Source organism: Mesoplodon bidens (genome assembly GCF_964165515.1).
Source record: "Mesoplodon bidens genome assembly, chromosome: 2".
NCBI lineage: Eukaryota > Metazoa > Chordata > Mammalia > Artiodactyla > Ziphiidae > Mesoplodon > Mesoplodon bidens.
The window spans coordinates 107,660,784-107,672,285 of NC_138177.1; the positions used below are offsets into that span (position 1 = coordinate 107,660,784).

The 11,502-nt window shown below is 40.1% G+C and overlaps 1 protein-coding gene across 1 annotated transcript; it reads left to right on the top strand.

Annotated features, from left to right (window-relative positions):
* Positions 1 to 616: 616 nt before the first annotated feature.
* Positions 617 to 11,072, top strand: LOC308612833 (guanylate-binding protein 5-like; the record flags this gene model as incomplete). Its single annotated transcript, XM_081225592.1, has 10 exons — positions 617 to 806; positions 1,306 to 1,433; positions 3,417 to 3,526; positions 4,888 to 5,084; positions 5,452 to 5,694; positions 6,737 to 7,017; positions 7,766 to 7,978; positions 8,737 to 8,839; positions 9,136 to 9,317; positions 10,959 to 11,072. The coding sequence occupies 10 exons, from the start codon at positions 617 to 619 to the stop codon at positions 11,070 to 11,072; spliced, it is 1,761 nt and encodes a 586-aa protein (XP_081081718.1).
* Positions 11,073 to 11,502: the final 430 nt, after the last annotated feature.

Sequence of the window (11,502 nt, forward strand, 5' to 3'; positions counted from 1 at the left end):
TCACTCACTTTCTCATTCATAAAATGAACACTCATTAAAGTTTTGACTGAAGAACACATATTAATAGCTACATAAAAAATTCTTTAAAAGTAAAGCTTTAGGAAGTAAACAACTGTTATTTGTTAGATAATGCTACATAATGACCTGGCAGGGTTTAGTATAATACACTTTGACTGGACATAGCCCTAAATTAGAGAAAAGCAAGTTGATACAGTGTAAAAGCAAGAAGTGTCATGTAACAAATAGTGGTCATAAAGATTCAATCTGGGGATTCAAAGAGGTAAAAACTAAGAAATATAAGCAAGCCAAAACCAGTGGGGAAGCGTCAGACTCAAAATAGCAGTAAATTAGTCTCAGAAAATGGTTTTCCATAAGGCCACCAAATATTTAAGAACCAGTGGGGTAGCCTATAGTAGAACTCTGTAGGGCCTAGGACATATTTTACTATGACCCTCTTTGCTCTTTTGTCTTTTTTAAACTTCTTCAGAAACTTAGGCCATGCTGCAGAGTAGTATGCCTGCAGGTTGAGGAAGCAAAATGATTTTTCTCTGTTTAAAGTCTAGAAATTCCAGTTTATCCCATCTCTTCCCTTGCAGATCAGGTGACCCCCCTGAACATGGCCCCAGTGGTTCACATGCCAGAACCCTTGTGCCTCATTGAGAACATTAATGGGCGACTGTTGGTTAATCCGAAAGCTCTGAAGATCCTGTCTGCCATTCAGCAGCCCACTGTGGTGGTGGCTATCGTGGGCCTCTACCGCACCGGCAAATCCTACCTGATGAACAAGCTGGCTGGGAAGAACAAGGGTGAGTGGCACCAGCAAAGCCCAGCCTAGTCCCTTCTGTCCACCCACACTCCCAGCATGCAGGAAGGTGATGCGAGGAGAGGAAGTTAGAGATGCGGAGGAATATTGAAAGATAATGTTTGGGCCACCGATAGTTAATTATCTTCTGGAAGATAAAGGGTTGAGTTCTGTTTCTGACATATCACCTCTTTTTTTCTTAGAAAAATCATACTATTTTCCAATTATAAGGGTAAGACATCATTAAAATACTTCTACATATGTAATTACAAATGATTAAAATTTTAATACCATAATATTCTTGCAAAAAATCCATCAAATTTCCAGCCTACAGTACTTGGTATTCTTATTACCTCATCCCTCTATTGTAGTTCAGATCAATACTGGGTTATACTTTCTGCCATATCTTCATTTGCTTTCCTTAAACGGTAACTCAGTTGTCAAGAAAGTCTCCAATTTCCAGATCCCCTCCTCAATTACACCCTCTCCACTCCCCCTTGCAGGTTTCTCTGTTGGATCCACAGTGCAGTCTCACACCAAGGGCATCTGGATGTGGTGTGTGCCTCACCCTGAGAAGCCAAACCACATCCTGGTTCTTCTTGACACGGAGGGACTTGGAGATGTAGAGAAGGCAAGGAACAAGGATTTTTTTTAAATCAACCTCCTCATCCCTGAACATTCTTTACACAGGGAGATTATTTTTTTGTACTTCTGCTTAACCAGGGTATACCTTTTTTCCCCTTTCTTTCTTTTTTTTTTTTTTTTTGTGGTACGCAGGCCTCTCACTGCTGTGGCCTCTCCCATTGAGGAGCACAGGCTCTGGATGCACAGGCTCAGTGGCCATGGCTCACGGGCCCAGCCACTCCACGGCATGTGGGATCTTCCCGGACCGGGGCATGAACCCGTGTCCCCTGCATCGGCAGGCAGACTCCCAACCACTGCGCCACCAGGGAAACCCTCCCCTCTCTATTTTTAATAGTCAAAGTTTGGAAACCTGAAGTGAGAAAAATATATGTATAAGCCAGAATCATAATTGGGAAGCTGTGCTAACGCGGAGATAGGCACTTAACCGAACTGCAGAAAGGTGGTACAAACAAAATCACTGTCACGAGTCTGACCCTGTAGAGGATAGAGATATGCAGTAAGCTTCAGGGCAGTGGGACTTGAGTCCAAATCAGGGTCCTGGCACTAGGAGCTCTCGGACTCTGACAAACAAGAATAAGTCTACTCAAATCTTCTATTTCTCCTTTGGTCTCATCCATTTTATCATTTGCACAGGAGTAACGTGGGATTTTTCCACTTCTACGCTGGTAAGTGTCTAACAACCAGCCCACTGGGGAAAAAAAGCCTTGCTTTGTAGTAGTTGCCAGTTTTCCAAGTACTCCCATAACAGCTCACTCCAAGCTACCAAAGTCAAGTCACTAAACTCAGGGCTCAGGAAAGATGTACACAGCCAGCTCTGGTGAGCTGGCTCGAGCACAAAACTGGATCTTTCCCTTGAGCTCTCATTTTTTGTGTCTTCATTTTGCCTTTAATTTACCACAATTCAAAATAGTTAACTCACTTTTTCTTTAGTTTCCTCACCTGTAACATGGAGACAGTAGTTAAAAACTTATCTCGACAGCACCAGGAATCAAAACATGTTTCTGCTCCAGTCCTGCTGACCAGTGCAGAATTATCTCTGATCCATTTTACATTTTAAACATTATCTGAAACCTCAACAAGGGGAAAAATATGACAGTAGTCTGTGGAGAAGAGGCTCTGGGGCTCAGGCTGATAAGGACTTTACCTTTCTCATCCCTACCAGATTAGATAATCACCTGGAGATCTGGAAGAAATGGCCTCCATGTACAGGGACTGTATATCTTTGTATCTTAGCATCTTCTGTGTACAGATCCCAACACGAAGAAGGTGCCTTGGAGCCCAAGGTTGGGGGTATCCAGTTTAGATTACATGTTCTAAAAGAGGAAGAGAACCATTTAGAGGTTTGCATTGAATACTCTGAAGGTTCTCCTTTGCAGGGCTCCTGATCCATTTGTGCAGCAGAGAAATACCAAGTCAATTCAGAGAACTGCCTTATTACCTGTGCAGTTTATTCACATCCTTCACCCCCAGTAGGCTCCTGAATATGTATCCCTAATACACTCCTACTCTTTGAGCAATTCTGGTGCTGAAGCTTAGCTGTGTGCTGTCACTTGTCCTATCCCTCTCTCTAAAACAAAAAAACAAAAAAAAAAAAAAGGAAAAAGAAAAACGTATCGAACTGTCCTGTGTATAAAAGCTACTCAATAAAATAGATGCATGTATTATGTATACAGACCAACTTTGTTTTACACAATTGAAAATCTTGATTTTAAGCACTCTGGTTACCTTCACGAACTTTGACTATCCATATTTCAAATACCTAACCAGTTATAAGAGGGACTGATAAGTTAACAAAATATGGTTTTGTATAAAATTATCAATGCTAATGACAGAACTATTCAAAGCTCATATGTTTCTCACAACCATTTCTGTTCGTCTTGTCTAACATTTGTAAGTCAAGGGTCTATTTTTAATAACTGCTCATATGGGAATGCCATGAGACATGACTGAAATTTGTTCTGACTTCTAGGGTGACAAGAAGAGTGACACCCAGATATCTGTACTGGCACTACTACTGAGTAGTACCTTTGTATATAATACCATGAACACAATTGACCAGAGGGCTATCGACCTCTTGCAGTATCCTTTTGTTGTCCAGGATGGCACCAAAGCCAGAGAGAACTGCTTTATTCACCAGCTATGTTCATGAGTCCTTGTGTATCAAACACAAAGATGAAAACATTGTAAACATTAAAAAGGCAAGACAACCCTCAGAATGGGAGAAAATATTTACAAATGAAGCAACTGACAAAGGATTAATCTCCAAAATTTACAAGCAGCTCATGCAGCTCAATATCAAAAAAACAAACAACGCAATCCAAAAATGAGCAGAAGACCTAAATAGACATTTCTACAAAGAAGATATACAGATTGCCAACAAACACATGAAAGGATGCTCAACATCACTAATCATTGAAGAAATGCAAATCAAATCTACAATGAAGTATCACTTCACACCGGTCAGAATGGCCATCATCAAAAAATCTACAAACAATAAATGCTGGAGAGGGTGTGGAGAAAAGGGAACCCTCTTGCACTGCTGGTGGGAATGTAACTTGATACAGCTGCTATGGAGAACAGTATGGAGGTTCCTTAAAAAACTAAAAATAGAACTATCATACAACCCAGCAATCCCACTACTGGGCATATACCCTGAGAAAACCATAATTCAAAGAGTCATGTACCACAGTGTTCATTGCAGCTCTATTTACAATAGCCAGGACATGGAAGTGTCCATTGACAGATGAATGGATAAGGAAGATGTGGCACATATATACAATGGAATATTACTTAGCCATAAAAGGAAATGAAATTGAGTTATTTGTAGTGAGGTGAATGGACCTAGAGTCTGTCATACAGAGTGAAGTAAGTCAGGAAGAGAAAAACAAATACCATATGCTAACACATATATATGGAACCTAAAAAAAAAAAAAAAGATTGTGAAGAACCTAGGGGCAGGACCAAAATAAAGATGCAGATGTGGAGAGTAGACTTGAGGACATGGGGAGGGGGAAGGGTGGGCTGGGATGAGGTGAGAGGGTGGCATGGACATATATACACTACCAAGTGTAGAATGGGTGGCTGGTGGGAAGCAGCTGCATAGCACAGGGAGATCAGCTCGGTGCTTTGTGACCGCCTAGAGCGGTGGGATAGGGAGGGTGGGAGGGAGATGCAAGAGGGAGGGGATATGGGGATTTATGTATACGTATGGCTGATTCACTTTGTTATACAGCAGAAACTAATGCACCATTGTAGAGCAATTATACTCCAATAAAGATGTTGGGGGAAAAAAAGGGGGCAAGAAAAAGAGTCCTTATATTTACTGATGAAATGAGGATTGGTTATAACCCAAAGGGAATATAAAAGTATAGGAGGGCATGGAATTAAATATGGTTTAGACGCAGTTCTATTTCCAACAGTTTTCCTTAATTGCATCTCAGCTACGTGACAGAACTGTCAAATCTGCTCAGAACAGTTACCTCACCTGATCTTGATGGGGTAGACAATGAAGCTGACTTTATGAGCATCTGTCCAGACTTAGTGTGGACTGTGAGAGATTTCTACCTTGACCTGGAAGCTAATGGGCGACTCATCACAGCAGATGAGTACCTGGAGAATTCACTGAGGCCAAAGCAGGGTAACAGGGACTTCAATTTTGGAAAGAGGGAGAAAAGTAGCACAAGAAATTATCTCTTGTGTATTGCTGGTTAAAGTTATAGTTTCCTATATTTACTCACCTGACTAAATTATCACATAAATAATTAATACTATTGATTTAAAGTGAACTAATACATTCAATATTAAATTGTATTACTCCCCTGTTCTTGGAGCAAATTACTTTTCCATTTTCCTTTCCCTGATTGATCACGTTTTAAGTTTGTGCTTAGGGTTTGTGAAAATGTAGTGAAATAAATAACAGTAGGTAGAAAGCACATTTATTTGTGGGAAAGAGATTAAAATGAAAGTTAACCCTATACTAAATAATCCTATTTTTCCTTCCTCAGGCACCGATCAACATCTTCAAAATTTTAATTTGCCCCGTCTGTGTATACAGAAATTCTTTCCAATAAAGAAATGCTTTATTTTTGACTTGCCCACTCATCGGAAGAAGCTTGCCCAGCTTGAGACACTGCATAATGATGACCTGGATCCTGAATTTGTACAACAAGTGGCAGATTTCTGTTCCTACATCTTCAGCCATTCCAAGACTAAAACTCTTTCAGGAGGCATCAAGGTCAATAGATCTCGTGAGTACCTCTTCAAGGATTTTCCTTCAATCCAAAATAGAGAATGGGAGCACTGTTGTAATTTTCTCCTTCCACTGTTGAAAATACATAATCAGCTACTACCAAGAAAACCATATGTATCATATTTATTAAATTCAGGTGAGTACCAAAAATATTTCTGGGCTTTTTTAGCAATGCCTGCAAAGTAAGATAAATTAGGAATATAACCTGATGAAAAGGTCAGGTTACAAAAGTTCTACCTATAAGTGGTCCACTGTTGAACTAGACTAACCCACATGGTTGGCAGCATTTGTTCTACCAATATTATGGATACTTATTATGCCTTTGATAAGCAGAAGATGAGGAAAACACATACATTTTCTGTATAAATAGAATGTTCTTGATACAAACATTAAACAAGCAGATGCCCAAGTTGTTTAGAACCCTTAAAGAAATCTAAGCAGACTTCTTGGTCCAGTTGTTCTTAAATACTCTATGTTTTGGAACTTTGTCAATTATTGCTACGCTCTAAAGGGAAGTTGAGTGCAAACAAAAATAGCTAAGGACAAGGAAGACAAACAGGAATATTCCAACAAAGAGTAAGGTGACCTGGTCTAATTTGCCTACTTTGTGATTTTTCCAATGAGGGTAACACTCATACCAGCTTTACATGTTGAAGTGGAGGAGGAAATGGAATTCTGAAGGAAATAGAAACCTGAGGAAGAGAGAAAGAATGGGAAGTATAAAGAGGCAAAAGGTCTATAGTATTCTAATCAAATGAATACACACAATTTTATATAACCATTTCCTCATTTCTCAATGAGAAAATGATGAAATGTGGATCATCACATAGATCTTGAACTTTCCTCTTTGAACACTTTCTTTTCTCAAAGAATTAAAGATCTGTCTTTTTGGTCACATAATTTCCCAAAGGAACTTATTTGGGCCACTTGAACACCGTGCAGGAGGCTGAATAAGCTAAATTAACATTCTCAGAATTACTCAGTTCAGAGCATGTCCTTTTTCTCTGCAAATAATTCAAGCATCTCTTCCTCCTGTGAAGATCTAGAGAGGCTGGTACTGACTTATGTCAATGCCATCAACAGTGGGGATCTGCCCTGCTTGGAGAACGAAGTCCTGGCCTTGGCCCAGATTAAGAACTTGGCCGCAGTGCAAAAGGCCATTGCCCACTATGACCAGCAGATGGGCCAGAAAGTGCAGCTGCCCACAGAAACCCTCCAGGAGCTACTGGACCTGCACAGGGCCAGTGAGAAAGGGGCTATGGAAGTCTTCATGAAGCACTCTTTCGAGGATATAGACCAAGGATTCCAGGAAAAATTAGAGGTAATTAAGTTTTATTGCTGTAGTTCATGGGGCTTAGGGGCAATATAGGCAAGGTATTGCTATGAGGCAAAATGAGGACTTAAGAGAAACAATTCTTACTAGACTGAGAGACAATGACTATCACTTATGTGACCAAGATATCACTATTATTCTGAAAACAAACAAACAAAAAACCAAACAAATAAACATGCAACTACTCTGGACCCTATAGATTCTGAAACTTTCACAGGCAGACAACTCAACTTACTATGTTACACCCATGGACTAATTTTTTTTTAAGTAATCTTATCCCTTAAAAAAATGTATTCATAAAGTACTAATTAACTTTCCTTTTTTATTAATCAAGCATACAGAATTGCTAAATGGATCTACTAAAATATTATATCCCTAGGTTTAATAGCACACACTCATCCATTCTACCTAATTGGGAATCCCAGCCCAGTATAATACTGGGATGGTTGTAAAACAGTAGGTTGCATTTAAAATTAGGGCATGAGGTAGTCTGAAGATCTTATCTAAAGCAGAAAAAGCAAAAGAATGGGGTTCCAGGAGATTTCAAAAACAAGAGTAAAGTCATTTTTCTACAGTGTATCATCCTTGGAACTTTTCTAGGTTTGGTAGGGAGGATATAGCATTGCTTGTAGGCCTTGAATTTACAGAAAAAATCCAGAGATTCTTTTTGTAAACCATTTCTAAAAGTGCTGTAGTGTTGCTAACACCTCTTCCATGGGCCTTTTTCCCTTTGAAGACCCTGCTAGAAGCCAAACAGAATGATTTTTGTAAACGGAATTTGGAGGCATCACTGAATCGCTGTTCAGCTTTACTTCAGGATATTTTTTGTCCTCTAGAAGAAGATGTGAAGCAAGGGATTTATTCAAAACCTGGGGGGCATCGTCTTTTCCTTCAGAAGAGAGAAGAGCTGAAGGCAAAGTACTATCAGGAACCCAGGAAAGGAATACAGGTATCCCTAGTTTTATGTATTAATTATGGGGAATTGCTAGGGGTCTTCATTTTTTGGACAGGAAGAATGAGAGCTGTGGTATTAAACTGAACTATCACCATAGTCACCAGACTTTTATCACAACCTTCAACACTCATTGCAACAAAGGGACTTTTTTGGTTACACAGTACAGGATCCCAATAATTGAACTAACTTAAGAAAATAATTCACTGGCTCACATAAACTAAAGGCAAAATGTTTAAATTTAGTTGTAAGTGTAGATATGTTCAAGAGTTTAACATAATCAGTTGATTACATGTTACAATGTAATCAATTTTCCCCTTTCCTTTTTCTTTCCAATCTCACCTCCAGCTTTCTGTTCTGTTTTCCTCACCATTGGTGTCATTCTCAGGCAGGCTCACCCCACACAGCAGCAAAGACGACACCAACAGCTCGCAGCTTAACTAGTCCTTTGTGCCCTCAGTGTCATGGGAGAGAAAGCATCTTTCCCACCATCCATATCAGTCTTTAAAACATCCAAGCTGCAGTATTTTCCCGCCTGTACCCAACTATTTTGCATCAAGTGGCCTTGGGTACTCTGATAGGCCAGCCTGGAGCTTGTGCCCACCCCTTGACAGAAAAACCTTGACTGATAGTTTCACCAAGTACAGACTGAGCACTTCCAGGGAGGAAAAGATGCTGGGAAGAAAAGGAAATAAAGAGGTTTATAACATTTCTAATCATTTCCTAGCTCTAACTGCATTTTTTGGGGTTCCTAGGCTGAGGAAGCTCTGCAGAAATATTTACAGTCCAAGGAGTCTGTGAGAGTTACCATTTGGCAGACAGATCTGGTTCTCACAGCAAAGGAAAAGGAGATGGAAGGTGAGAAGAAAATGGGGGGGAAAATGCAAGACAGAAATTCTATACATTTTAAATTAACTTGGCCTGGTTCACCTGGGATCATTAAACAAGAGCAAGAATGGCAAAGATGTGCCATTCTTAGCTCCCCAGTCTATATCTGAATAGGGCATATACTGTCAGCTACAATATGATTACCTGGAGGGGAAATATGACCCCAGGGAATTTTCTCTATGAAGTAGCAGCAATAACAAATGAGTGGGGGGCAGAAGGAAGGGTACTTTAATCCTAGAGAAGTTTGCCATTTTCTTCCTTTTCAGAGGCACGTGTGAAAGCAGAGTTTATGAAGGCTGACGAACAAAGGTTGTGGGCAATTCTAATGCATCACCAGCAAATGATGGAGCAGAGGGAGAGACTCCATCAGGAACAAATGAGACAAATGGAGATAAACAGAGTATACCAGCAGGCCCTGCAACAGAGGGCCCAAGAACGTCAGCTCAAGGTACTCATCAATTATTTCATTTCTGGATTTTAATCATATTCCCCTCCCTGTATTGATGAGAACATGAAGCAGTGACAATGTGGGAGAGGCAGCATAATATTGTGGCTCAGTGCAAGGACTCTGGAATCAGACAGCCTGGGTAAAAAAGCCAGCTCTGGGCTTCCCTGGTGGCACAGTGGTTGAGAGTCTGCCTGCCGATGCAGGGGACACGGGTTCGTGCCCCGGTCCGGGAAGATCCCACATGCCGCGGAGTGGCTGGGCCCGTGAGCCATGGCCGCTGAGCCTGCACGTCTGGAGCCTGTGGTCCACAACGGGAGAGGCCACAACAGTGAGAGGCCTGCGTACTGCAAAAACAAAAAAAAAGCCAGCTCCACTTCTTATATTATAAATATATTATAAATATATAAATATATTGTTCAGAGATGGTTATAATACCTATTTTATAGGGCTATTTTGATACTTAAATGAGTCAATATTTGTGTTTAGAATGACGCTTGGCACAGCATAAGCACTATTTAATTTGTTAAGCAAAATCCAAGGATATTTCTAACCCACGGTAATTAGTCTTTTTTGTTATCTTGTTAATTGCTCTAGCTAGTCTTTTCCACTTGTCATAGATTACCTTGCTAAATTAATTTCATATTACTGTGTTTATGCCCCTTTCCTTTCCTTAATTGTCACTGGTTCTGAAAGTCTTTAACTTGTTTCATCTAGTCCTCTACTATTATTATCGCTCAATTAACAGTAGTTCTTATTTACCAAGCACTGTACAAAGCACTTTACACACATTCTCTAATCTAATCTATTCACTGTGAATCAGAACCATTATGTCCTTATTTTTCTGATTAGAAAAATTAGGTTCCAAAGAGATAACTAAATGCCAATATCATACATCCTAGCAAGTTATCAAAACCGCCTTCCCAGTGAGTGAGATCTACAATGCTTTCGTTTCTACAAACCTAGTCTGAAATTCTTATGTGAGCACCCTTATGAGACAAAGGACACCCTTCTCCTCCTCCAGGGTGGCTGATCTACCTGTAGGTCCTTGTTTTCCATACACTGCTCCAAGACAATTTTGAAATTACAGACCTGCACTGAAGGACAGTATTTTCAACCTGGTGTTTCTGATCTCCCCACACGGTCCTTCTACTTTTACCCCATAACTGTGGAGACATGAAACAAATTCCCTTATCGAAGGCTCAGACTCCTCACCTGATTGTGGATATCACCTAGACACCTAGTTGTTGTATCAATCTCTCCTTGTAATACTAGATCTGACATTCCTCTGTGTATACATGAGAATTGACGTCAAGATGTGACTCAGATTCCCTAAGGACAAAGGGGGAAGGGGACTTAGGGTATAATTCTTGGAACACCAACAGTTCAGGGATTGAGAGATGATGATGTTTCTGTAGCTAGATAAAGAGACATGGGAGAAGAATTACACAAGTAGGAAACCAAGAGTGAGACGTAAAATGGACATGAACAGAAAGGAGGAATCAGGGTCTGTCTTTTGTTATTGATTGATTAAAATAACTAAGGGAAAGTCAATGATTTGGGCTCCTCACCTCCCCCCTCCCCCTGCAGTGATCTGGACACTACTTTTTGCTAAGCTCTTTGGTTTTATGTATCACTCTTTAGGAGGAGGCTGAAAAGCTCAAGGAGAGATTACAAGCTGAGAGCAGAAAACTTCAGGATGAGATCCAGCATCTCCAGAGGAATGACCCACCAGATGATACCTGTATCTTACTCTAAAGAACTAAACACTAGAACTTCACTTTCTTGTTCACTTTCACTGAAGACACAAAAGGAACAAGAAACTATAGAACTTGAGACAATCACCATTTAAATAAACTTCATAATAATTATATTGAGCTTTTGTATTGAGTTATAAAGTTATGATGGTCATAATTGGTAAAATGTGCATTTCACTAATTTCAATAGTTTATATGTTGTTTGCTTCCTTGAAGAGATTATGACTTGTATTATAAGGGACATATTATCATTGCCGCTATTGGCAGTGACACTGGGCAGGACCTATCAAGGGAAACTTTCTCTTGTACACCAGTACCACCCCTCGAATTTTCCATATTTGTCTCAGTGGGGATTGGAAGAGACCTGGGAGGGTGTTTCTACAGTAAACTAAGTCACATGGAATTTGCCCAGTGACTTGGACTCAGGTGGG